Source organism: Rhincodon typus, chromosome 1 (genome assembly GCF_021869965.1).
Source record: "Rhincodon typus isolate 14 chromosome 1, sRhiTyp1.1, whole genome shotgun sequence".
NCBI classification, from domain to species: Eukaryota; Metazoa; Chordata; class Chondrichthyes; order Orectolobiformes; family Rhincodontidae; genus Rhincodon; species Rhincodon typus.
Window position 1 is genome coordinate 46,347,092 of NC_063332.1, and position 24,306 is coordinate 46,371,397.

At 42.8% G+C, this 24,306-nt stretch overlaps 1 protein-coding gene across 1 annotated transcript in view; it reads left to right on the forward strand.

The window, feature by feature from the left end:
• Positions 1-24,306, forward strand: part of LOC109934794 (zinc finger RNA-binding protein) — a 76,871-nt gene that overhangs the window by 14,651 nt on the left and 37,914 nt on the right. The window contains exons 3-7 of the mRNA XM_048613134.1: positions 4,649-4,943; positions 6,006-6,129; positions 8,414-8,632; positions 10,899-11,125; positions 15,441-15,629. Of these exons, the coding sequence (XP_048469091.1) occupies positions 4,649-4,943; positions 6,006-6,129; positions 8,414-8,632; positions 10,899-11,125; positions 15,441-15,629 (1,054 nt within the window). The remainder of the gene's footprint in view (positions 1-4,648; positions 4,944-6,005; positions 6,130-8,413; positions 8,633-10,898; positions 11,126-15,440; positions 15,630-24,306) is intronic.

A 24,306-nucleotide genomic window follows, 5' to 3' on the forward strand; every position in this document is an offset into this window, starting at 1 on the left:
CTTGCATTCCCCGTGCAGATGGCCTAACGGCCCTCCGCTTCTTCCTGTCCTGTAGGCCCAACCAGTCCCCCTCCACTGACACCCTTATCCGCTTAGCTGAACTCATCCTCACCCTTAACAACTTCTCCTTCAATCCCTCCCACTTCCTACAGACAAAGGGGGTGGCCATGGGTATCTGCATGGGCCAAGGCTATGCCTGCCTCTTTGTAGGATACGTGGAACAATCCCTCTTTCCAAAGCTACACTGGCCCTATACCCCACCTCTATCTCTGTTACTTCGATGACTGCATCGGCACCGCCTCATGCTCCCACGAGGAGCTCGAACAGTTCGTCCACTTCACTAACACCTTCCACCCCAACCTTAAGTTCACCTGGACCATCTCTGATACCTCTCTCTCCTTCCTGGACCTCTCTGTTTCCATCTCTGGCAACCACCTGGAAACCGATATCCATTTCAAGCCTACCGACTCCCACAGCTATCTAGAGTACACCTCCTCCCACTCACCTTCCTGCAAAAAGGCCATCCCCTATTCCCAATTCCTTCGCCTCCGCCGCATCTGCTCCCAGGATGAGGCATTCCACTCCCGGACGTCCCAGATGTCCTCGTTTTTCATGGACCGCAACTTCCCCTCCACAGTGGTCGAAATGCCCTCGACCGTGTCTCTCGCATTTCCTGCAACTCATCCCTCACACCCCCTCCTGGCAATAACAACCAAAACAGAATCCCCCTCGTCCTCACGTACCACCCCACCAACATCCGGATTCAACGCATCATCCTCCGACACTTCCGCCATCTGCAATCCGACCCCACCACTAAAGACATTTTTCCCTCCCCACCCTTATCTGCTTTCCGGAGAGACCACTCTCTCCGTGACTCCCTTCTCCGCTCCACACTCCCCACCAGCCCTACAACCCCCAGCACTTTTCCCTGCAACCGCAGGAAGTGCTACACCTCCCCCCTCATCCCTATCCCAGGCCCTAAGGAGACCTTCCACATCAAACAGATGTTCACCTGCACATATGCTAATGTGGTATACTGTATCCGCTGTTCCCGTTGTGGCCTCCTGTTCATCGGGGAAACCAAGCGGAGGCTTGGGGACTGCTTTGCGGAACACCTACGCTTGGTTCGCAACAAACAACTGCACCTCCCAGTCGTGAACCATTTCAACTCCCCCTCCCACTCCTTGGACGACATGTCCATCCTGGGTCTCCCGCAGTGCCACAACGATGCCACCCGAAGGTTGCAGGAACAGCATCTCCTATTTTGCTTGGGAACCCTGCAGCCCAATGGTATCAATGTGGATTTCACAAGCTTCAAAATCTCCCCTCCCCCGCCCGCATCCCTCACCTGTCCTCCTACCTATCCACTCCTCCCACCTCAAGCCCCACACCCATCTCCTACCTACTAGCCTCATCCCGCCTCCTCGACCTGTCCGTCCTCCCTGCACTGACCTATCCCCTCCCTAACTCCCCACCTACACTCACCTTTACTGGCTCCATCCCCGCCTCCTTGACCTGTCTGTCTCCTCTCCACCTCTCCTCCTTTATCCATCTTCTATCCGCCTCCCCCTTTCTCCCTATTTATTTCAGAATCCCCTTCCCCTCCCCCATTTCTGAAGAAGGGTCGAGACTCGAAATGTCAGCTTTCCTGCTCCTATGATGCTGCTTGGTCTGCTGTGTTCATCCAGCTCTACACCTTGTTATCTCAGATTCTCCAGCACCAGCAGTTCCTACTATCTCTATGGTTTGTCTAGCTCGGTTTATTTTTAGGATCTGACTTGTGCAATGTTACTATAAGCTGGGATCATAACATTTGGCAATTTTTTCATGCAACAAGTCAGGAATTATAAGGTACTGCCTTGTAAGGCGGTGAACAAAGAGTCAGTAGTCACTAACATTATTTCAGGGATGACTTGAAGGGCTGCTTGTCCTTCTCCTATGCTGTGTGATCTTCTGGTAAATCATGCAGAAGAGAGAATAGACACCTTCTTGGAGATATATTGACTGTATTGAAATTAGTAGGAATCATGGAAGAGAATAGGGAGGGAGAAGATATCATGGCCATTGGCACAGTTTGTGATTTTTGGCTCTGGTAGTTTTGATTGTAAGTTAGATTGAGAGGGTTTGAATAGAGAGTCTCATGGTTGTTGTTCAGAGATGGTGATTTGTTCGAGGATCTTTGATAGGAATGTTCAGATGGGACAATATTTGGACATGTGCATGGGCGTGGGGGTGAGGTGAGGTGATGGTTTGGAACTACCAGAGCTCTTGGAGGAGGGATGACAAGGTTGAAAACTTCGATGATGCACCACCCCCTGATTAAAGAAGTTCCTTCTCATCTGAATATAAATGGCCTATCCATTATTCTGAGATCATGTCCCAAGATTCTGGACCAGGGCTTCATAAACTGTGTTCTGACCCTTGGTGAGGTCAGCAGCCAAAACTTTGGGCTCTCAAACTCCAGTGGAGCAATGTTGGCCATGGAGCTCCAATAATGTTCTCTCACGTGTGAAGCTTTTAAAATCCATTTTTTAAAATACTGAACATGGCCTAAGTATTCAGTGTTCTTAGCTGGAATCCTCTTTTGAAAATGTAGTGAGAAGGCAAGCGCTTTCTATTTATTTAACTTTAAAACCCTGTCTATGGCTGAAAAACAGGTTTCTCTCCAACCAGGACCCCCTCCGCATCCTTCTTCGTTACCCTCCATTTCCCTTCCCCATCAAGACATCTGTTCCTAACACCCTCTTGCATCTCTCTCTTCCCCCCGTCTCTTCCCACCCACAACGCCGTCTCTCTTCTCCCCTGTCTCTCATCACCACCCCCCCATCTCTCTTCCCCGTCTCTCCTTCCCCCCGTCTCTCTTCCCGCCGTCTGTCTCCCCCCCCCCCCCCCTCTCCCCCCCCCCCCCCCCGTCTTTTTCTCTCTCTCTCTCTTTTTTCTCTCTCTACTCCCCCTCTCCCCACAGGCATCAACCCCTTCTGACCACCACACAGATGTTTCTCCAGCTGAGTGCAAACACAAACAGATGACATTTGCTCCCTGTCCTTTTCCAAGCAAACCACTTCTGCCATGGGAATGAATCGGCCTATATACTAATGGTTTTGGATGAGATCACCTCTCATTTTTGGAACACCTCCGTTCTGTCCGAACTTCCAGGTGCTTGCCACTTTAACATACCATCATGTTCCCTGGCCGACATTCTGTCTCAGGCCTGCTGCCATGCTTCAGCGGGGCTAGGTGCAAGCTGGAAGTAGTGTCTCATTTTCTACTTGCAGCCTTCAGGACTCCATATCAAGTCCAATAATTTTAGGCCCGAACATTACCTTCTATGTCCTTTTCTCACCTCAGCATCCCACGCCCTGTTGTGACATAGGCTGCCAATGAATTTTCGCCACCTTATAGTCCCCATTATCATGTTTTTTTTACTGTCCTGTCTTACCATTATCCATCCCTTTGCCTGACTGCTTTTCTCTCCCTCTCCATCTATTGCTTACTCCTGTCCTCCCTCACTCTATCTTCAGCATAAATACCACCTGTTTGTAGCTACTATTAGATCTGAAAAACAGTCACTGGATCTGAAATGTTAACTCAGCTTTCTCTCCACAGTTTCAGGTTCTATTTTGAATTTACAGCATCCGTGGTTCTTTGTTCATTACAGTGAATTTTCTTTTGTAACTTGATAATCTGAAATCTGAGCCATGTTGCTTTGTAGTTCAGGCACTGTTCATGATTGACTAAATAGCTTACTTTACTAAAGCACCCCGAGGATGTAGAGCCATCACTGGACTAAATTTCTTATATTTCAGGTAATCTTGACGACACATTTGCTAATAATAGCACCATCTGCCTTTTATTAGCACATGTGGTTTTACATCTGCTCTCTGACAGACACTTCAAATTTGCCTCTGCCAGTTTATGCAAATCTAAAGGGCTGTGGTGAATAATAAGACTTTATGTGTGGGATATAGCCCAACAAGGAAGTGTGTAGTTCATTTCTAAGATAAACTAGTCATACATAACTTAGCTTAGTTTGTAGATTTCGGTGTGATCTTGTGTGTCACACACTACGATCCTTTCTCCTCTCTTACACGCTTTTCTCCAAATCCAACAATGATGATATAAAAAAGTTAACGAATAAACATACAAGTGCAGTTATTCTTCCATGAAGGTATCTCTTTTTGGTCGTACCCAATGCAGCGGTTTATGTGGGCTGTGCACTTCAGTACAATGCGCAAGCACTTATTCTCACCTCTCAGCTTATGGTGATTATCATGATTTTTTTTCCTTTAAATGGCAAAAACAGATTGATATATCCACCATCAATTATTTCTCACCTTGAAAGAAACTTCCGTTCTTCATGACCTGGAATGAATATTGGAGTTTCTTTTTCATGTTAACAGCCTAAAATACAGGGGATAATGTAAGCTTCGAGTATATGTATTAAAGCAAAATGTTAAGCTCTGTAATAAATTTAAAAATAACATCTTCTAAAACAGGTTGAAATAATTTTCTGCACTTAAACATCAACATCAAACTCTTACTTGCATTCAATGAAAAAAACTTGTGTTACAACAAGTTCATAAAGTCACAACTATTTGAAAGATTGAGTTTTCTAGACATTGAAAATGTGCTTTTGTCTTTGTAATAGCCAACAGCCGGCCACTGGCATTGCATACTCTCATCCAACCACAGCTGGCAGCTACACAGTCCACCAGGCCCCGGTAGCTGCACATGCTGTGACAGCAGCCTATGCTCCTGCAGCTGCTGCTACAGCAGCCAGACCTGTTCCTGCTGCTGCTGCTGCTGCAGCTGCTGCAGCTGCTGCCGCCACAGCAGCGTATGGAGGGTATCAAACGGCACATACTGCAGCAGATTATGGATACACACAGCGACAGCAAGAAGCCCCTCCACCACCTCCACCAGTCACATCGCAAAATTATCAGGTATGATTTAACTTTTAAGTAGTTAATTGTTTATTGTTTGGAGCAGGACTTGTTTGAAGTAGAGATTTTTTTTTCTACTATCGCCTCCACACCTCTAAGAAAATGTGCACAGTTGAAGGAGCGGTGATGAACAATATTCATTAACAGTTTTGTAGCAATTTTGAAATAAGTAAATACCTTGTGGGTTTTTTGTATGTCTAAACTGTTGATGTATTCATCATGAGTCTACCAATTTACATTCCAAAGGTTCTACTGCAAAGACACAAAAACGTTTCCATCAAAGAGTAATTTAATAGTTTTAAAATGGAAAATTTTTGAGAAGGTAAATAATTTATCATTGGTTGAAGAAGTGTTGCAAGGGGATCTAAATTTATCTGAAGAACAAAGGATGTGTATAAAATAATTTGTACATTGGTGTGTTATAGTTATATATAGTTGAGCATCAGAACAAGACTATATATTTTAGAGAACTGGTTAAACACTTTAAAAAGACAACTATGCAAAGTAATGAGGAAAGAGTAGGAAGGCTAAATGACTTCAGGTGTAGAACTGGCACTAGTATACCAGTATTTAGATTAGGCCAAATTAGCTCCTGTGATAATTCTTAATGATCCTGATGTTCCCATTACTTCGTGTAAAAAAAAAAAAACTCTCAAATGTAATGATGTTTATTCTGAGTTATAATTATTTTATGCTCCAAATTAAAAACCAGGATCTCTTATCCATTATATTCTCATTTGAACAGCTGCCTTCAATGCACAGTGCAGTTAATTTGTAATTAGTTTTTAATCAAAGGTATTTAATTAACATCACTTTGTATATGTTTTAAATTTGGATCCTGTTTTAGAACAAATAAGTTGATCCTCCATATATTTGAGTTTTGTAATGATGCAATCAAAATTGACCAATAAAAAGAACCTGCAACTGGAGAAGCGTACCTGCATGAAAGTAATAAATGCAAATTCAATTAAGCATATACCTTTCATTTCATATTTCCTCTGTTATCCAAACAATGACTTAGTCTATCCAGCAATTTCAATTGATCATTTATTTTCAATTTAGGATACCTATACATATGTGCGTTCCACAGCACCAGCTATCGCCTATGACAGCAAACAATACTACCAACAACCTGCTGCTGCAGCTCAGCCACAACCTACTGCTGCAGAGGCATATTATCAAGCTGGTGAGTCTAATACTGTTGAGGAACTCCTAATTGAAATAAATTATGGTGTGGTCTGTAACCCACAAATATCAATGCATTAAATGCACAACATGACATGCATTCTGTGGATTTATATTGCACCTAAATTACCAATTACCAAGTATGTTAATTTTGATTGTGTCAGCTAAAAAGTTGTGTACACAAAACTGTATAAAAGTGCAGAGTTGATGAACTATTTAATAACACAAGTGTTTGCTTGAGTGAACAGTAACATTACATACAGAAGGAATATCTGGAGAGTGTACAAGATGGCTGTCTGGATCAATCCATTGAGGAGCCAACTAGATGACAAGCACCCTAGTTTGGGTCGTGTGTAAGAGAAAGGAATAATTCACAATGTAGCTGTGTGAAGCCCTTTCGGAAGGAGTGACCGTAATGTGATAGAATTCTTCATTAAGGTGAACAGTGACCTTATTGGTTCTGAGACTAAAGCCTCGAATCTAAATAGAGAATGGCACTAGGAGCAAACTGGCTATCATAAATTGGGAAGCGTTATTTAAAGGGATGACGATAAATGGACGGACAACGGCAAACATTCAAAGAGTGCAAAGAGGAATGGCAATGATCATTCCTGTCTGGCACAAAAACAAAAGGGGAAAGGTGTCCCGGCCATGGCTAACAAATGAAGTTGGGGATACAATGAGCTCCAAGGAAGGAGCATACAAATTGACCAAAAACAGCAGCAGACCTGAGGGTTGGGAGCAGTTTGTCCTCTTTCATTGAAATCTAAAGGAATTGATTTAAGAAAGGAGGGTAACAGATTATGAGAGTAAGCTTGTGGGGAACATACAAACTGATTGTTAAAACATGTGAGGAGAAAAAGATTAGTGAAGACAAATGTAGGTTCCTTTATAATCAAGGGAAAACAGATGGCAAACCAATTAAATGCATATTTTGGTTTTGCCTTCACAAAGGAATATTCACGTTACGTCTCAAAAAATATTGGCGAGCATACAGTATAGTGAGAGAGGAACGGAAGAAAATCAGAATATACAGGGAAATAATAGAACAGTACAGCAAGATACAGGCCTTTCGGCCCACGATGTTGTGCCGACCTATTATCCTACTCAGATCAATCATTTTACTATCCTCCATGTGCCTATCCAAGAGTCGCTTAAAAGTCTCTAAAGTATCTGACTCCACTACCAATGCCGGCAGTGCATTCCACGCGCCCACCACTCTGTGTAAAGAACTTGCCTCTGGCATCTCCCCATACCTTCCTCCACTCACCTTAAAATTATGCCCCATCGTAATAGTCATTTCCGTCCTGGGAAAAAGTCTGTGACTATCCACTCTATCTATGCCTCTCATCATCTTGTATGTTTAGTTGAGGGAACTGATGGGATTGAAGGCCAATGAATCTCCAGGGTCTGATAGTCTGTATCCTGGAGTATTTAAGGAAGTGGATCTGGAAATAGTGGATGTGTTGGTGGTCATCTTCCAAGCTTCTATGGACTCGAGAACAGTTCCTGTGGATTGGAGGATAACTTATTCCCTATTTTTGTGTTCTGTTTTCTACGTTTGAGTGAATTGGGCTGATATTACCTCGTATGCAGTTACATTACTTTTTCCTTATTATTTTAAAAACCATGTCGTGTTTAGGCAATTTAGGCTTTTCTGATGCTTTCAGCCAGGAGAGCAGGCTTCCAAACTTTTCCCAATTGCTGGCCTGTAATAAGTTAGTTAGATGTGAGTGGCAGTGGATTAAAATCCTCTTGTTTATTTCTGATGCCACAATAACAAAATACATGTATGCATCTAATTCTGGCATGTTGAGCGTCCCTGATTTTAATGGCTTCACCGTCGGTGGCTGTGCCTTCAACAACCTCTCTGCCTCGCTACCTCTCACCTATTTACTCGATGGGCCAAAAGGCCTAATTTCTGCTCCTATGCCTTATGGTCTTATTTTTTTAAGGTGCCCCTTAAATTCTACCTTTATAACCAAGTTTTTGACCATCTGCCCTAATATCACCGTGTGATTTTTGTGTCTGTGTTTGTTTTATAACACTCCTATTGAAGTGTCTTCAAAGTTTTTATTGCATTAGAAGAAATAATGTAACTAATAAATAAGTAAATTATTGTTTGTTTAAGTGTATTGATCAGGGTGCTATAGTTGAAGTGGTATTTGGATATGTAAGGCATATATAATACTTAAAAGCTTTGAAGCAACACTGACAAGTCTTCTTCTGATAGCATTCTTTTAAATCTTTTCTTAAAATTTCAGTAATTAATATTTCTGTTACAGCTGCAAAAGCAGGATATAGTCAAGCTGCAACACAATACACACAAGCTCAACAGACTCGACAAGTGACAGCGATAAAACCAGCTACACCAAACCCAACTACTACCTTTACTGTTTACCCAGTGTCCACAACAGTGCAACCGGCTGCTGCAGCAGCTGCTACTGTAGTTCCATCCTACACTCAGAGTGGTACATACAGCTCAACTGCTGTGACTTATACTGGTAAGAAGTGAAGTATTCCAATTTTTACATTTTGGATTTTTTGTACTGTACAAATATTCATGAAAGATTTTTACTCCATTTTTCCCCGTTATGATTAAATGTTATTCCATTTGCCTTCCTAGTCAGTTGTCATACCTACTTGTTATGATTCATGTTAATTTTATTTTCAGGGCATGGTATGTGGGCATTGTAGACCAGGCCAGCATTCTGCAGCCTTAGTTGCCCTTGAGAAGGTGGTGGTGAGCCAGTTGCTTGACTTACTGTGGTACACTGGGTGTTGTTAAGAAGGGCGTTTCAGAGTTTTGACCGGAGACGGTGAAGGAACAGTGATTATAGTTCCAATTTAAATCTGAGAGAGACAATTTTTGTTTTTATTAAGCAAGGGCATCCAGACTATGGGCCCAAGGCAGGTATATGGAGTTAGGCCACAGATCAGCTGTGATCTTATTGAATGACGGAGCATGCTCGAGCAGCTGAATGGCCTACTCGTGTTCCTACTTTGCTCATTCAGGTTGGGTCAGGATGATGTATGGCTTGGCATGAAATTCATAGATAGTGATTTTCCCACACGTCTGCTGTTCTTGACCTTCTACCTGGTAAAGGTGGTTGGATTAGAAGGTGTGTCAAGGGATCCTTGGTGAAATGCTGCAGTGCATCTTGTAGATGCTGAAGCAACCTGTGCTAAATGCAGTAAAATCTGGATCGCATCCAAGCTGGGGCTAATAAGTGGCCAGTAATGTTCACACAATACAGGTTCCAGGCAATGATCATTACCAGGAAGCGAGAATCTGATCATCTCCTCATGATATTCACTGGCATTAACATTCCAGAATCGTCTTCTGCTATCAACATCCTGGGGGTTACAGTTGATCAGAAACCAACCAGGTGAACCATATAAATACTGTGGCGACAAGACAGGCAGAGGCTTGGAATTCGACAGCAAGTATCTCAACACCTGAATCCTCACAGAACGTCCACCACCTGCAAGGCTCAAGTCAGGAGTGTGATGAAATCCTTTATCTGGCAAGAACACTCAAGAAACTTGACACTGTCCAGGGCAAATGCAGAACATTGGTCTGGCAGCATCTGTGGAGAGAGAAAAAGAGTTGACAGTTTGAGTCTGAGATGACTGTTCTTCAGATCCTTCAAAAATGTCATCTGTAAAGACAGCTAGTGATGAGCAATGAATACTGTCATAACCAGCAATCATTACACCTTATGAGCAAATCACCTAGCACAGTGCTGCCAGGAGTGGATGTTTAAAGTGATTGATATGGTGCAAATCAAATAGACTGTGTTTTTGTCCTGGATGGTGCAGAGCTTTGACTGTTGTTGGAGCTGCAATCACTGAAGCTACTGGAGACTATTCTGACACACACCTGACTTATGCCTTTTAGATGGTGGAAAGGCTTTGACGATTCAGAAGGTGAGTTACTTGCCACAGAACTTGCCCCCTAACTTTCTCTTCTAGAGACAGCATGATATGGCAGGTGTAGTTCAGGATTTTGACAAGAGGGATTTGATGATGGTAATACGATTGAATGTCAAGAAAAAATATTTGAATTCTCTTTGTTTTTGGAGGTGGTTATTGCACAGACCAAATTCAAGTTGCCACAACAGCCTGACCTGAATGTAGAGCTGGAGGTGCACAGCAGGTCAGGCAACATCACAGGAGTAGGAAAGTTTGATGTTTTGGGTTGGGACCCTTCTTCAGAAAGGTCATTTCTGAAGAAGGGCCCCGACTCGAAAGGTCAACTTTCCTACTGCTCCGATGCTGCCTGACCTGCTGTGTTCCTCCAGCTCCACACTGTGTTGTCTCTGACTCCAGCATCTGCAGTTCTTGCTATCTCAGCCAGACCTAAATATCGTCCAAGTCTTGGTGCATGTATCACTGTATGTCCCCAAATCTGGCCTTATGGAGATAAGATCGTTCATAAAGCAGCTTGAGATGATTATGTCTAGGATAGTACCTTAAGTACTTAGAGTGAATTCCTAGGGTGGTGGTGACTTATCTCCAACAACCATAACCATTTCCTTTTGTATTAAGTATACCTTCAACCAGTTGAGTTTTCTCCAGATTGTCTGACTGACACTACCTCATTTAACACTATGATAGTACCACGCAACATTTGATTTGAACTATTGAAATGAACCTGTTAAATTCCCACTTTGATCCAAATTCCCAGATACTCATGCTGTCTTTTTTTTTTCTCTTCCTCACTCTGACCATGCAGCTAGCTTGTTTTTGCAATTTGTTATTTTCTAGGAGCTACGTATGCTGGATATGAAGCTGCAGTGTATTCTGCTGCATCTTCCTATTACCAACAGCAGCAGCAGCAGCAGCAACAGCAACAAAAACAAGCAGCAGCTTGGGCTGGGACCACTTTCACTAAGAAAGTGCCATTTCAAAATAAACAGAAGCCAAAGCAGCCACCTAAGCAACCTCAGATCCATTACTGTGACGTTTGCAAGATCAGTTGTGCTGGACCACAGGTAAGAATGTGTTATGTTTGGATTTATTTATTTTATTTTGTTACGTTGCAGTTTATTTTCCAATTTTGCTGGTGGTAATGTTCCCATGTATTTGCTGCCGTTATCCTTCTAGATGGAAGTGGTCATGGGTTGGAAGGTGTTATCTGAGGAACTTTGGTGAATTTCTGCAGTGCATCTTCTAGATCTTGTGCTGAGTGTTGGTGGTGGAGGGAATGGATGCTTGTGGATGTTGTGGTCACCAAGCCAGCTGCTTTGCTCTGGATGGTGTCAAGCTTCTTGAGTGTTGTTGGGGCTGTACTCATCCAGGCAAGCGGGGAGTATTCCATCACACTCCTGACTTGTGCCTTGTAGATGGTGGACAGGCTTTGGGCAGTCAGGAGGTGTTATTCACAGCAGTATTCCTAGCCTTTGACCTGCTCTTGCAGCCACTGTGTTTATGTGGCGAGTCCAATTGAGTTTCTGGTCAATGAGAACCCCTATGATGTTGGCAATAGGGGTTTCAGTGATGGTAGCACCATTGAATGTCAAGGGGCGGTGGTTAGATTGACCCTTTTTGGTGATGGTGATAGCCTAGCATTTGTGTGGCATGAATGTTACTTGCCACTTGTCAGCCCAAGCCTGGATATTGTCCAGATTTTGCTGCATTTGGACACGGACTGCTTTCATACCTCAGGCATTGCGAATGGTGGTGAACATTGTGCAATCATCGGCGAACATCCCCACTTTTGATCTCCTGATGGAGGGAAGGTCATTGAAACAGCTAAAGGTGGTTGGGCCTCGGACACGACTTTGGGGAACTCCTGTGGAGATGTCCTGGATCTGAGATGACTGACCTCCAACAACCACGACAATCTTCCTATGTGTCAGTTTGACTGCAACCACCAGAAAGTTTTCCCCCAATACCCATTGATCCTAGTTTTGCTAGGGCTCCTTGATGCTACACTCAGTCGAATGCAGTCTTGATGTCAAGGGCTGTAACTCTCACCCCAACTCCAGAATTCAGCTGTTTTGTCCATGTTTGAACCAAGGCTGCAATGAGGTCAAGAGCTGAGTGGCCCTGGTGGAACCTGAACTGGGCGTCACTGCAGGTTATTGCTGAGTAGGTGTTGCTTGATAGCACTGTTGATGATACCTTCCATCACTTTACTGATGATCGACAGTAGTCTGATGGGGTGGTAATTGGCCGGATTGGATTTGTCCTGTTTTTTTGTATACAGGACATACTTGGGCAATTTTCCACATTGTCAGGTGGTTGCCAGTGTTGTAACTGCACTGGAACAGCTTGGCTTAGGGGAGTGGCAAGTTCTGGAACACAAGTCTTCAGTACTATTGCCGGATTGTTGTCAGGCACCAAAGCCTTTTCAGTATTCAGTGCCTCCAACCGTTTCTCGATATCACGTGGAGTGAATCGAATTGGCTGAAGAATGGTACCCGTAATGCTGGGGACCAGTGTAGGAGGCTGAGATACATCATCATCCACTCAGCACTTCTGACTGAAGATTGCTGCGAAAGCTGCAGCCTTACCTTTTGAACTGATGTGCTGGGTTCTTCCAAAATTGAAGATGGGGATATTTGTGGAACCCTCTCCTCAGTGAGTTGTTTAATTGTCCATCACCATTCATGACTGGATGTGGCAGGACAGCACATCTTAGATCTGATCCACTGGTTGTTGGATCGCTTAGCTCTGCTGCTTAAGTTGTTCATTATGCAAGTAGTCCTGTTTGGTGGCTTCACCAGGTTGATACCTCATCAGTATGCCTGTTGCTGTTCCTACCATGCCCTCCTGCGCACTCCACTGAACCAATGATCCCCTGGCTTGATGGTAGTGGTTGAGTGGGGGATGTGCTGGGCCATGAGGTTACAAAATTGTGCTACTGCTGTTGATGGCCCACAGCGCCTCATGGATGCCCAGTCTTGAATTGCTAGACCTGTTTGAAGTATGTCCCATTTAGCATGGTGGTAGTGCCATGCAACCCGATGGAGGTTATTTTCACTGTGAAGGCAGGCCTTCATCTCCAAAAGGACTGTGCGATGGTCACTTTTACTGATACGCTCATGGATAGATGCATCTGCAGCTGTCATATTGGTAAGGATGAGGTCAAGTATGCTTTTCCCTCTTGTTGGTTCTGTCACCACCTGCCGCAGGCCCAGTCGAGCAGCTGTGTCCTTTAGGACCCGACCAGCTCAGTCTGTAGTACTGCTGCTGAACCACTCTTGGTGGTGGACCTGGAAATCGCCCACCCAGAGTACATTTTGTGTCCTTACAATTCTCAGTGCTTCCTCCACGTGTTGCTCAACATGGAGGAGTACTGATTCATCAGCTGAGGGAGTATGGTACATGATAATCAGCAGGAGGCTTCCTTGCTTAACCTGAAGGCATGAGACTTCGTGGGGTCCGGAATCAATGTTGAGGGCTCCCAGAGCAACTCCCTCCTGACTGTATACCATTGTGCCGCCATCTCTGCTGGATCTGGTGAGACAGTCATATCCAGGCATGGCGATGGTAGTGTCTGTGACACTATTTGTAAGGTATGATTCTGTGAATATGTCTGTCTATGCCAGGCTGTTGCTTGACTGGTCTGAGACAGCTGTCCCAATTTTGGCTGTAGCCCCTAGATGTTCGTGAGGAGGACTTTGCAGGGTCAACATGGCTGTTTCAGCTGTTGTCTTTTCCAGTGCCCAGGTTGATGCCTGGTGATCCGCCCAGTTTCATTTCTTTCAGACTTTGTAGCGATTGATACAACTGAATAGCTTACTAGGCCATTTCACAGGACAATTGACAGTCAGCTGTATTGCTGTGGATCTGGAGTCACATGTAGGCCAGACCAGTTGAGGATGGCAGATTTCCTTCCCTGAAGGACATTAGTGAACTGGGTGGGTGTTTCTGACAATTGACAATGGTTTCATGGTCGTCAGTAGATTTTGAATTCTGGTTTTTATTAAACTCAAATTCCAACATATGTCTTGGCAAGATTTGAACCTAGGTCTCCAGAAGATTACCTGGGTTTCTGGATCAATAGTCTAGCGATAATACCACTAGGCCATCGCCTTCCCAACCTTTTATAATCTTAAAGTTTGAACAAAACTGAAATCATTTTTCTCCTTTCTTAAAAATGCAAGTTTCTGGGGTGTTGGGTTGGTTGAAGCTTTAAGACTGAGGAAGGTAAATATTTGGATATTGGTATTCAAGAGATTATGAAGCACGTTAAAATAAATGGAGTCAAGTTACAGATTAGCTGTGATCTGATTGTGACCAGGTTTGAGGGCATGTAAAGAGTTGAATTTAAGAGAGTTAAAACATTTTACCAGACAATATCAAAATGTTAATAGAGGAGCGGAAGATCTGACAATTTTAAAATAAAACTTATCCCAAAGTAAAGATTTGAGAAAAGTTGTAGTAAGATGCACTTAAAGTTGGATTGAAATTGTTTTGCTATCTCGAGAATGATTTGCTAAATTAGAAACATGCCTAATTTCTGCTAGTTCCCTCTGGTCTTTTTTTAACAGAGCACTATCCATTATAGTTTTGACTTGTGGAAGTATATATATTTTATGCTGCATCATGTGTGTTTTGGCCATGTCACCACTATTTATCTTTCGTCCTGTTAACTAACTGGTCACTTAATTAGGGCAAAATTATTCTAGTATTGCTGAATGTTGTTCAGCATCCTTGATTCTCTGATCCTTTATTTTGTTTCTTGTCATTGCTTTGGTTGCCCTGCCAATGGAGGGTACAGCATGGGTTCACCAATACAATATTGAGGGTGAGACACTGCAGTCAGGGAAGAGATTTGAGGTATTGGAACTACTTCCAGTAGATCGGAGAAGGTTTAACAAGTTACTTGAAGATTGAAAGGTTAATCTGAGATTCCTATATTGGAGTATCTGATAAATCTTCAATAACAAATCTTCTTTGACACATCTTCAATCTGTCAAACGAGGGTCGTGTAGGAATTTTATTATCCTTTACATTCATGATGGGGGAACAATTGAGGCACAAACATTTTATATTTTATGTTTTAAGGTAAAGTTAAACATATACTTAAGCTAGAGTACACAGCAGAGATCTAGGGGAAGGTTATGGGGTAGTGCCATAAATTTTGGATCGGTGACTCACATAGCACAGCTTCTATCAGTTTTTTAAAAAATTGCTAAATGTGCTAATAGTTCTTAGAGGTCTTTTCCCCGGTGTAGACAGCAGTCTTGATGCTGAGTTGGCAGTGTGTACCAGACTTATTTTCTTTAGTACTAAATGAAAGAGATGACCAGTGGTTGAACAATCAAGAGGGAAACAAAATTGTTTCTGCTTCACTAGACTTACAGGGAACATTTGGAAGGACAGAAACACAAGAAGAAGGAAGCTGCTCTGAAAACTACTAACCAAAACAGCAATACTGGAACAGCTCGTGGCATTCAAAATCAACTGCGTTGTGAGCTCTGTGATGTTTCTTGCACTGGAGCTGATGCTTATGCAGCTCATATTCGTGGAGCAAAGCATCAGAAGGTAAATATATTGTTAGCAATTTCAACGTCCTTTTGTTTAAATATTTCCAAATCTGAGAAGTGTTAATATATTTTGTGTAACTCTAATTGAGCCTGAATTGGTTGTCAATTTTTGAGGAAAAAATGCAACCATGCCTTTACTACTCCTAATGATCCACGGACACTGCTTTGCGAAGACCGACTGTCAAATTTAGGACTTTGCAAGATAATTTGTTTTCTTTATTGTTGTAAAATAGTATCTGTTTCCAGAAGCGTGCTTCCCCCCCCCCCCCCCCCCCCCCCCACCCCTACCAGTTTTCTCTTGCTATCACCTTATCCTTCAGTGTCTGAATACTCTAACTGCTTTTCGGACAAGGAGTATGGGATGAGAAAAAAACTGCCACCAACAAAATTATTGGAATAAGGAGAGCCATATCTTCTGTCCCCATCATAAACTCTGTTTTTTAGCCCTAAATCCCATCCCTTTCGAGGCAAGTCTGTTCATACTTGTACTCCAATCAAAATGAGATTCTGATCACACATTGGTGCTCAAGGAGAAGGGCATTTTTTTTTATTATTCATTTATCGGACGTGGGTGTTGCTGGCTGGACAGTATTTTTATTACCCATCCCTAGATGCCCATTGAAAAGGTGCTGGTGAGCTGCCTCCTTGAAACACTGCAGTCCACATGCTGTAGGTTGACCCGCAATGACCGTAGGGAGGGAATTCCAGGATTTTGACCCAGGAACAGTGAAGGAAGAGCATTATGTTTTTGGGTCAGATGGTGAGTGTCTTAGAGGGGAATTGCAGGTGGTAATGTTTCCACATATCTGATGCCCTTGTCCTAGATGGAAGTAGTTGTGGGTTTGGAAGGTTCTGTCTGAGGGTCTTGGATGAATTTCTGCAGTGCATCTTGTAGATAGTACACACTGCTGCTCCTGAGCGTCAGTGGTGGAGGGAGTGGATGCTTGTGGATGTGGTGCCAGTCAAGCTGGCTGCTTTGTCCTGGATGGTGTCAAGCTTTTTGAGTGTTGGAGCTGCACCAATCCAGAGAAGTGGGGAGTATTCCATCACATTTCCACCTTTAATTTTGCTGACTCAACTGTATTTCAACTTATCTGAAACTTTGCTTTCTCGATGCTTGACAATACCTGGCTGTCCTTCCAACATCTGTAAACTTGAAGTCATCTGAAACTGTTTGTTTTTTGTGTCTAATTAGTTTAAAATTTCATTTGGCTTTCACCCCTGTGCTTGCTGGCTTACACTGGCTCGCATTTTTTTTAGAAAGAGTTTCGCCCAGTTATTACGTGCCACTGACGACTCCCCATAGCTGTTACCTCGTACAGCACTCGCGTGTCAATGCTTCTCCAATTCTTTTGGTCATGTGTATTGCCCAAGTGTAATCATTCCACTGCTGACATTTGTGACTTCATGTGCTCTTGCCTTCATTCCTGGAATTTCTTCTTAAGTCGATTTATTTTTCTCCCTTTTCTTTCACCTTTAATTTACCCCATAATACTACTTTTGGCATATGTTCCCCACTCTGCTAATCCCTTATGTAGATCAGGACCAAATGTTGATGCTTCTGTGAACTGCCTTTTAGGGGGGGAGGTGTAAATTGTTTTACTTCTATCAAGGCACATGTGTTTGTAAGTACGAATTGGACTCAATGGGTTGTGAAAACTGGATAACAGAATTTTTTAAAAACTGTTTTGTCAGTAACCAAACTTGCACAAGCTTAACTTGTCAGCAAGCATTGTAACTGACCATGTGATAGACTGAGGTGCAATCAGAAGTTGCAGTATTGTTATTAACTGTTGAGGTTGGGATATTTTGGTCTGGGCTGAGTTAGTAAGATTTTAACAAAACTTTATCAAGTATTGTTGGTAGATTGTCAATCAGTGCAACCGACTTAACAGAAGAAACAAATATTTGCATCTAGGACATTAGATCTGATGGTTTCCATTTATTATCATTACACAGATGATAGTGTGCCATTTTGTACATTTATAGTATGCTCTTTGATTCTTTGCATTTTGTCATCATCAAACCTGTAAAGTCTTTTGAATTTTTTAATTACTAAATTCTGAAAAAACTGTGATAATTGGAAGGGGTAAGAAGTTGACAAATATAACGCATTTAAGTAGTAAATATAGCAATGAACAAAGTTCATGGAATCTCAGAATTTTTACAGAGCAGGGGGCCATTCAGCTGTCACATCTGTACTGGCTCTAAATGAGCAATTCACTGAGCTTCATTCCTGTGTCTTTTGTTCATAGCATTCTTCCTTTTCAGTCTAGTTCCCTTTTGAACAAATAAAATTTGGTTGGGAGACAAGTGAAAGCAAAAGGTAGGTTTCATTGTAGTGATTAGACAATGAGATACATCAGGACCATTCAGCCATTGAGTCTGCATCATCATTCAGTCATGTTTGATTTGTTTTTCAAACCTATTCTCCAGCCTTCTGTCCATAACTTTTCTGATCTCGCTAATCAAGAATTTATTTGTCTCTGTCTTAAATGCACTCAATCACTTGGCCGCCATTGCCTTCTGTGGCAATGAGTTCCACAGATTCAGCATCTTCTGACTGAAAAAGAATTCTCAGTTCTCAAGGGTCGTCCCTTCACTCTGAGGCTGTGCTCTTGGGTTGCAGCCTTTCCAACTAGTGGAAACATTTTCTCCATGTCCACCGTATCTGAGCCCCTCAGTATTCTGTAAGTTCAATGAGAATCCCCCCCTCGTCTTTCTAAACCCCCATCAAGTAGAGACCCAGAGTCCTCCCCCACCCCTCACATGATGAGCCTTTCATCCCTGGGATTATTCTTGTAAACCTAGTCTGGACCCTACAAGACCAGCACATCTTTGGATAAGGGGCCCAAACTGCTGGCAGTATTCCAAATGCGGCCTGATCAGAGCCTTACACAGTTTTAGCAGTACACCCCTGCTCTTGTATTCTCGCCCTCTTGAAATGAGTGTTAACATTGCATTTGCCTTTCTAACTGCCAATTGAACCTGCACGTTAACCATAAGGGAATCCTGATCGAGGACTCCCAAGTCGCTTTGTATTTCAGATTTCTGAAGCCTTTCCCCATTTAGCAAATAGTCTGTGCCTCTGTTCTTTCTACCAAAGTGCATAACCTCACATTGTGCCACATTGTATTCCAACAGCCTCTTCTTTGCCTCCTGTCCAAGCCGATCCAAGTCCTTTCACAGCCTCCCTGCTTCCTCAGCAATATGTGTCTCTACACCCATCTTTGTGTCATCTACAAACTTTGCAACAATGCCCTCAGTTCCTTCTACCAGATCATTAATATATAATGTGAATAGTTATGATCCCAACACTGATCCCTGCCAAACTCCACTGGCTGAAATCCTGAAAAAGACCCCTTTTCTTACCATTCTTTGCCTTCTGTCACTCAGCCAATTCTTTATCCATGCCTGTACCTTGCCCCCAGCATCATGGGCTGTCATCTTAATTAGCGTCTTCTTGTGCAGCACCTTATCGATATCATTCTGGAAATCCAAAAAGATTATATTCGTTGGCTGTCCTTTGTCTAACTTGCTCATTACCTTCTCAAAAAATTCTAACAGAGCTGGCAGGCATGACCTCCCATTGACGAAGCTGTGCTGTCTCAGCCTGGTTTTATTGTACAATTCCAAGTACACCACCATGTCATCCTTTATAATGCACTCTTGTAGGGCTGACCAGTACCTGTCCGTACAACGTGACCCGTATCTGCTTTACACCAAAGTGGCCCATGTTTGAAACATACAAAATGACTGATAAGGACTAAACAAAATGGGGCAGTCTGCTCTAACGTTTAAAGTGAAACATAATAGTACCTTGAAACAAAGCTATCCAAGGCCATACAAAGGCCCTGCAACCGATCATCTGAGACAGTTATGATAAGAGGGTGTCGAGAACAGACAGATGTTGTTAATCAAAGTATGTTGTCTCACTAAAGACATAGCACCAGGGGTGTAAATCATAGCTCATGAACCCATCAGATTAACTCTCTAAACAGCTGCAAAAAAAACAGCTAAAGATGTTTTATAGTAATTAGCATTTTACTCACAGTATTAATAAATAGGCTCTAGTTAAAGAATTATTCAGATAATCACAGAAGTAGGTTTCAATATATAACCAGAATATAATACAAGCAGTAGGGAAAAAGCATTTAAGCCCAGAAATGAAAGTTAATTAGCTTTAGGACACTCCTTATCTTACACCCTGAACAAAAGAGATTGGTCCAACTCATTAGCTACAAAATGCTAGCAGTAAAAGTAGCTGTACAACTTTACACTTTATAACTAACCTTATAATAGGAATTAATCATATAGCAATTGGTTAAAATTAATTGTCTTTTGTTTTTAAATATATATATTTAGGACAGTGGGAAATACAAAAGGAATGATTAAATTTGATAAAGGCAACACACAAAATACCATGAATAACAGAACTCAAACAGCCCTGAGAGACAAGGAAGTCTAGGACAGACCAGAAGGAGTATAACTAATAACTTTAGGAATGTGAATTAATAGGATGCATAGAAAAATCCTAAGGCCCAGGGATTACAATGACCAGTAAACACCATGGTCTCGAGAACCTGGGGCTGTCCATAGGAATGCCCATCATTGATTAGGTGTCCCATGGGTTTGGGTATTTGGATTAAAGGGAGGGACAGTGACTATGTTGTATTTGACTATTGTAACACAAAGTATGGAAAAATGCTGTACTACTTTGTAAAATCAGAGTGTGTCATTGATCTCCCTTTCGATTCGGAAGATTCTTTGGCCCTCTCCCTGTATCAACCGTTTTTTTTTGCTTGAATAAACGTCTTCCACTTGCCTGAATCTTGCCTGTCTACTGAGGTTTTGTCCCCAGTTGGGGGGTTCGCACCGACAACTCTCAAATCTAACCAATGGCTGAGGTTAGGCTAACTGGCCTAAGATTTCCTCTTAACTGTCTTCTGTCTCCTTCCCTTCTTAAACGGGGGTGTTAGCCAATTTCCATTTCTCTAGGACCAACCCTGAATCCAGTGATTCCTGAAAGACCACCACCAATGCCTCCAATTTCCTCAGCTATCTCCTTCAGATCCGTGGATTGCAGTCCGTCTGGTCCACGAGACTTAACCACTCAGACCTTTCAGCTTCCCTGCCCTTGACTGTCTTGAAGTTCGAGTAAGCTACTGGTGTCTTCACCATGAAAACCTGATGCAAAGTACCTATTCAATTGCTACACCATTTCTTTGTTCCCCATAACTACTACTTCAGCCTCATTTTCCAGCTGTCCAATGTCCACTCGTGCCTCACTCTTAGTTTTTTTTAATATATCCTAAACAACTCTTACAATTTTCTTTTATATTACTAGCTAGCGTACCCTCATTTCATCATCTTCCCCCTTATTGCTTTGTTATTTATCCTCTGCTGGTAGAGGCTTAAAGGCTTCCCACTAATCTTAACCACATCGTTTGCTGCTTTAGCTTTTATGCTGTCCCTGACTTCCCTGGTCAGCCCTGGTTGCTTAGTCCTTCCCTTAGTTTATTAAAAAGTTTGATATTTGGAAGTGATAAGATGTTGATAGATATAACATATTTAAGAAGTAATCCTCGGGATGAATTTCTGCTGTGCTTCCTGAATTACCGCTAGAAACTCCTGCTGCTCCATCTACCCTACTAGGCTCCCCTTCCAATCAACTCTGGCCAGTTCCTCCCTCATGTCTTTGTAGTTACCTTTGCTCAATTATAATACAGTTCCATCTGATTTCAACTTCTCCCTTTCAAACAGCAGGGTGCATTCTATCATATTATGGTCACTAACCCCAGGGATTCCTTCATCTTAAGCTCCCCAACCAAGTCTGTCTCATTACACCTCACGAAATCCAGAATTAACAGTTCCCTAGTGGAGTCTACTACAAGTTGCTCAAAAAACCATCTCCTAGACATATCACGAACTCCTTTTCTTGGGATCCGCTACCAACCTGATTTTCCCAGTTCACTTGTATGTTGAAGTCTCCCTTGATTATTGTAATAATGCCTTATGTGCCTTTTCTGTCTCCTGTTTATTTTCTGCCCCACATCCTGACGACTGCAAAGGGACTTGTACGTAACTATCATCAGGGTCTTTTTTCCTCTGCAGTTTTTGAACTTGACCCACTCAGATTGTATACCTTCTGACTCTATCGCTTCTTGCTATCGATTTGAATTTCATTTCTTGCTAACAAGGCAACTTTGTCCCACTGCCTGTCCTTTTGATAGGATATTCTTTTCACTGAAGCTAACAAATTTGCATAGCAAACATGAAGAGATTATTAGACATGAGATTTATCTCGTCTGAAGCTGGTTATTATCATAAAGAAATCAGAGCTGGAGTGGCAAGGACAAAGAAGACATTTTCAAAATAGGAAGAATTGCTCAATTTGGGAATATGAGTCGAGATCTTAAAAAAGAAATAATCAAGAATGTATGTTGGAGTGTCTTATGTGGGACTGACATATGGACCGTGAGGAAAGCAGACATGTAAAGACTAGTCATAACTAGGAAGTTGTGAAATATACTTCTGGGGAAGGATGGAGTGGGTCAGCTGGAGAAAACGAGCTATGAAGCTATCTATTGAAGTAGTTGCATAGGGTGGATTCGAGGGTTCTAGACCCAAAAAGAATCTTTATACCTAGAAATTGAAAATGGCAAACTCCTCTGAGCAGCAGAAGTTATAAGGGCGAAACTGAGAGTCGTGGAGAAATAAGCGAAACGCTTGACATGGTCAGACCATTTCTACTATATACAGTAACTTATTTATGTCAAAGCTTCTAATTAATTGTAGAAATCAGAAATAAATCAGCAAATGGTATTTTGAGTTTCAAAGTTTACATGTATTTTTCAAATCCCAATAGTTGCCTCAAATCCCTCAATGTAATTTTATTGTCACTGTTGGACAGCAAATTTCTTTTAATACAACAACAACAACAACAACAACCAGAACAAAGTTGCTGGAAAAGCTCAGCAGGCCTGGCAGCATCTGTGAAGGAAAAAACAGTTAATGTTTCGGGTCCGATGACCCTTCGTCCAGTTCTGAGGAAGTGTTACCGGACCCAAAGAATAAAGAAAATTACAGCACAGGAACAGGCCCTTCGGCCCTCCGAGCCTGCGCCGATCCAGATCCTCTATCCAAACCTGTCGCCTATTTTCCAAGGATCTGTATCCCTCTGCTCCCTGCCCATTCATGTATCTGTCTAGATACATCTCAAATGACAGTATCGTGCCCGCCTCTACCACCTCTGCTGGCAACGTGTTCCAGGCACCCACCACCTTCTGCGTAAAGAACTTTCCACGCATATCTCCCTTAAACTTTTCCCCTCTCACCTTGAAATAATGACCCCTAGTAATTGAGTCCCCCTCTCTGGGGGAAAAAGCTTCTTGCTAGCCACCCTGTCTCTTCCTCCCATGATTTTGTAAACCTCAATCAGGACCCCCTCAACCTCCATCTTTCTAATGTAAATAATCCTAATCTACTCAACCTCTCTTCATGGCTAGCACCCTCCATACCTGGCAACATCCTGGTGAACCTCTGCGCTCTCTCCAAAGCATCCACAACCTTTTGGTAATGTGGTGACCAGAACTGTACGCAGTATTCCAAATGTGGTGGAACCAAAGTCCTATACAACTGTAACATGACCTGCCAACTCTTGTACTCAATACCCCGTCCGATGAATGAAAGCATGCCGTATGCTTTCTTGACCACTGTATCGACCTGCGTTGCCACCTTCAGGGTACAATGGACCTGAACACCTAGATCTCTCTGTGCATCAATTTTCCCCAGGGCTTTTCCATTTACCGTATAGTTCGCTCTTGAATTGGATCTTCCAAAATGCATCAACTCGCGTTCGCCTGGATTGAACTCCATCTGTCACTTCTCCGCCCAACTCTCCAATCTATCTATATTCTGCTGCATTCTCCAACAGTCCCCTTCACTATCTGCTACTCCACCAATCTTAGTGTCATCTGCAAAATTGCTTATCAGACCATCTATACCTTCCTCCAGATCATTTATGTATAACACAAACAACAGTGGTCCCAACACGGATCCCTGTGGAACACCACTGGTCACAGTTCACCATTTTGAGAAACTCCCTTCCACTACAACACTCTGTCTCCTGTTGCCCAGCCAGTTCTCTATCCCTCTAGCTAGTACACCCTGGACTCCATGCGACTTCACTTTCTCTATCAGCCTACCATGGGGAACCTTATCAAAAGTCCATGTATATGACTTCTACAGCCTTTCCCTTATCTATCAACTTTGTCACTTTCTCGAAAAATTCTATCGAGTTGGTAAGACATGACCTTCCCTGCACAAAACCATGCTGCCTATCACTAATAAGCCCATTTTCTTCCAAATGTAAATAGATCCTATCCCTCAGAATCTTCTCCAGCAGCTTCCCCACCACTGACGTCAGGCTCACCAGTCTATAATTACCTGGATTATCCTTGCTACCCTTCCTAAACAACGGGACAACATTAGCAATTCTCCGGTCCTCCGGGACCTCACCCATGCTCAAGGATGCTGCAAAGATATCTGTTAAGGCCCCAGCTATTTCTTCTCTTGCTTCCCTCGGTAACCTGGGATAGATTCTATCCGGACCTGGCGACTTGTCCACCCTAATACCTTTTAGAATACCCAACACTTCTCACCTGCCCCCCCCC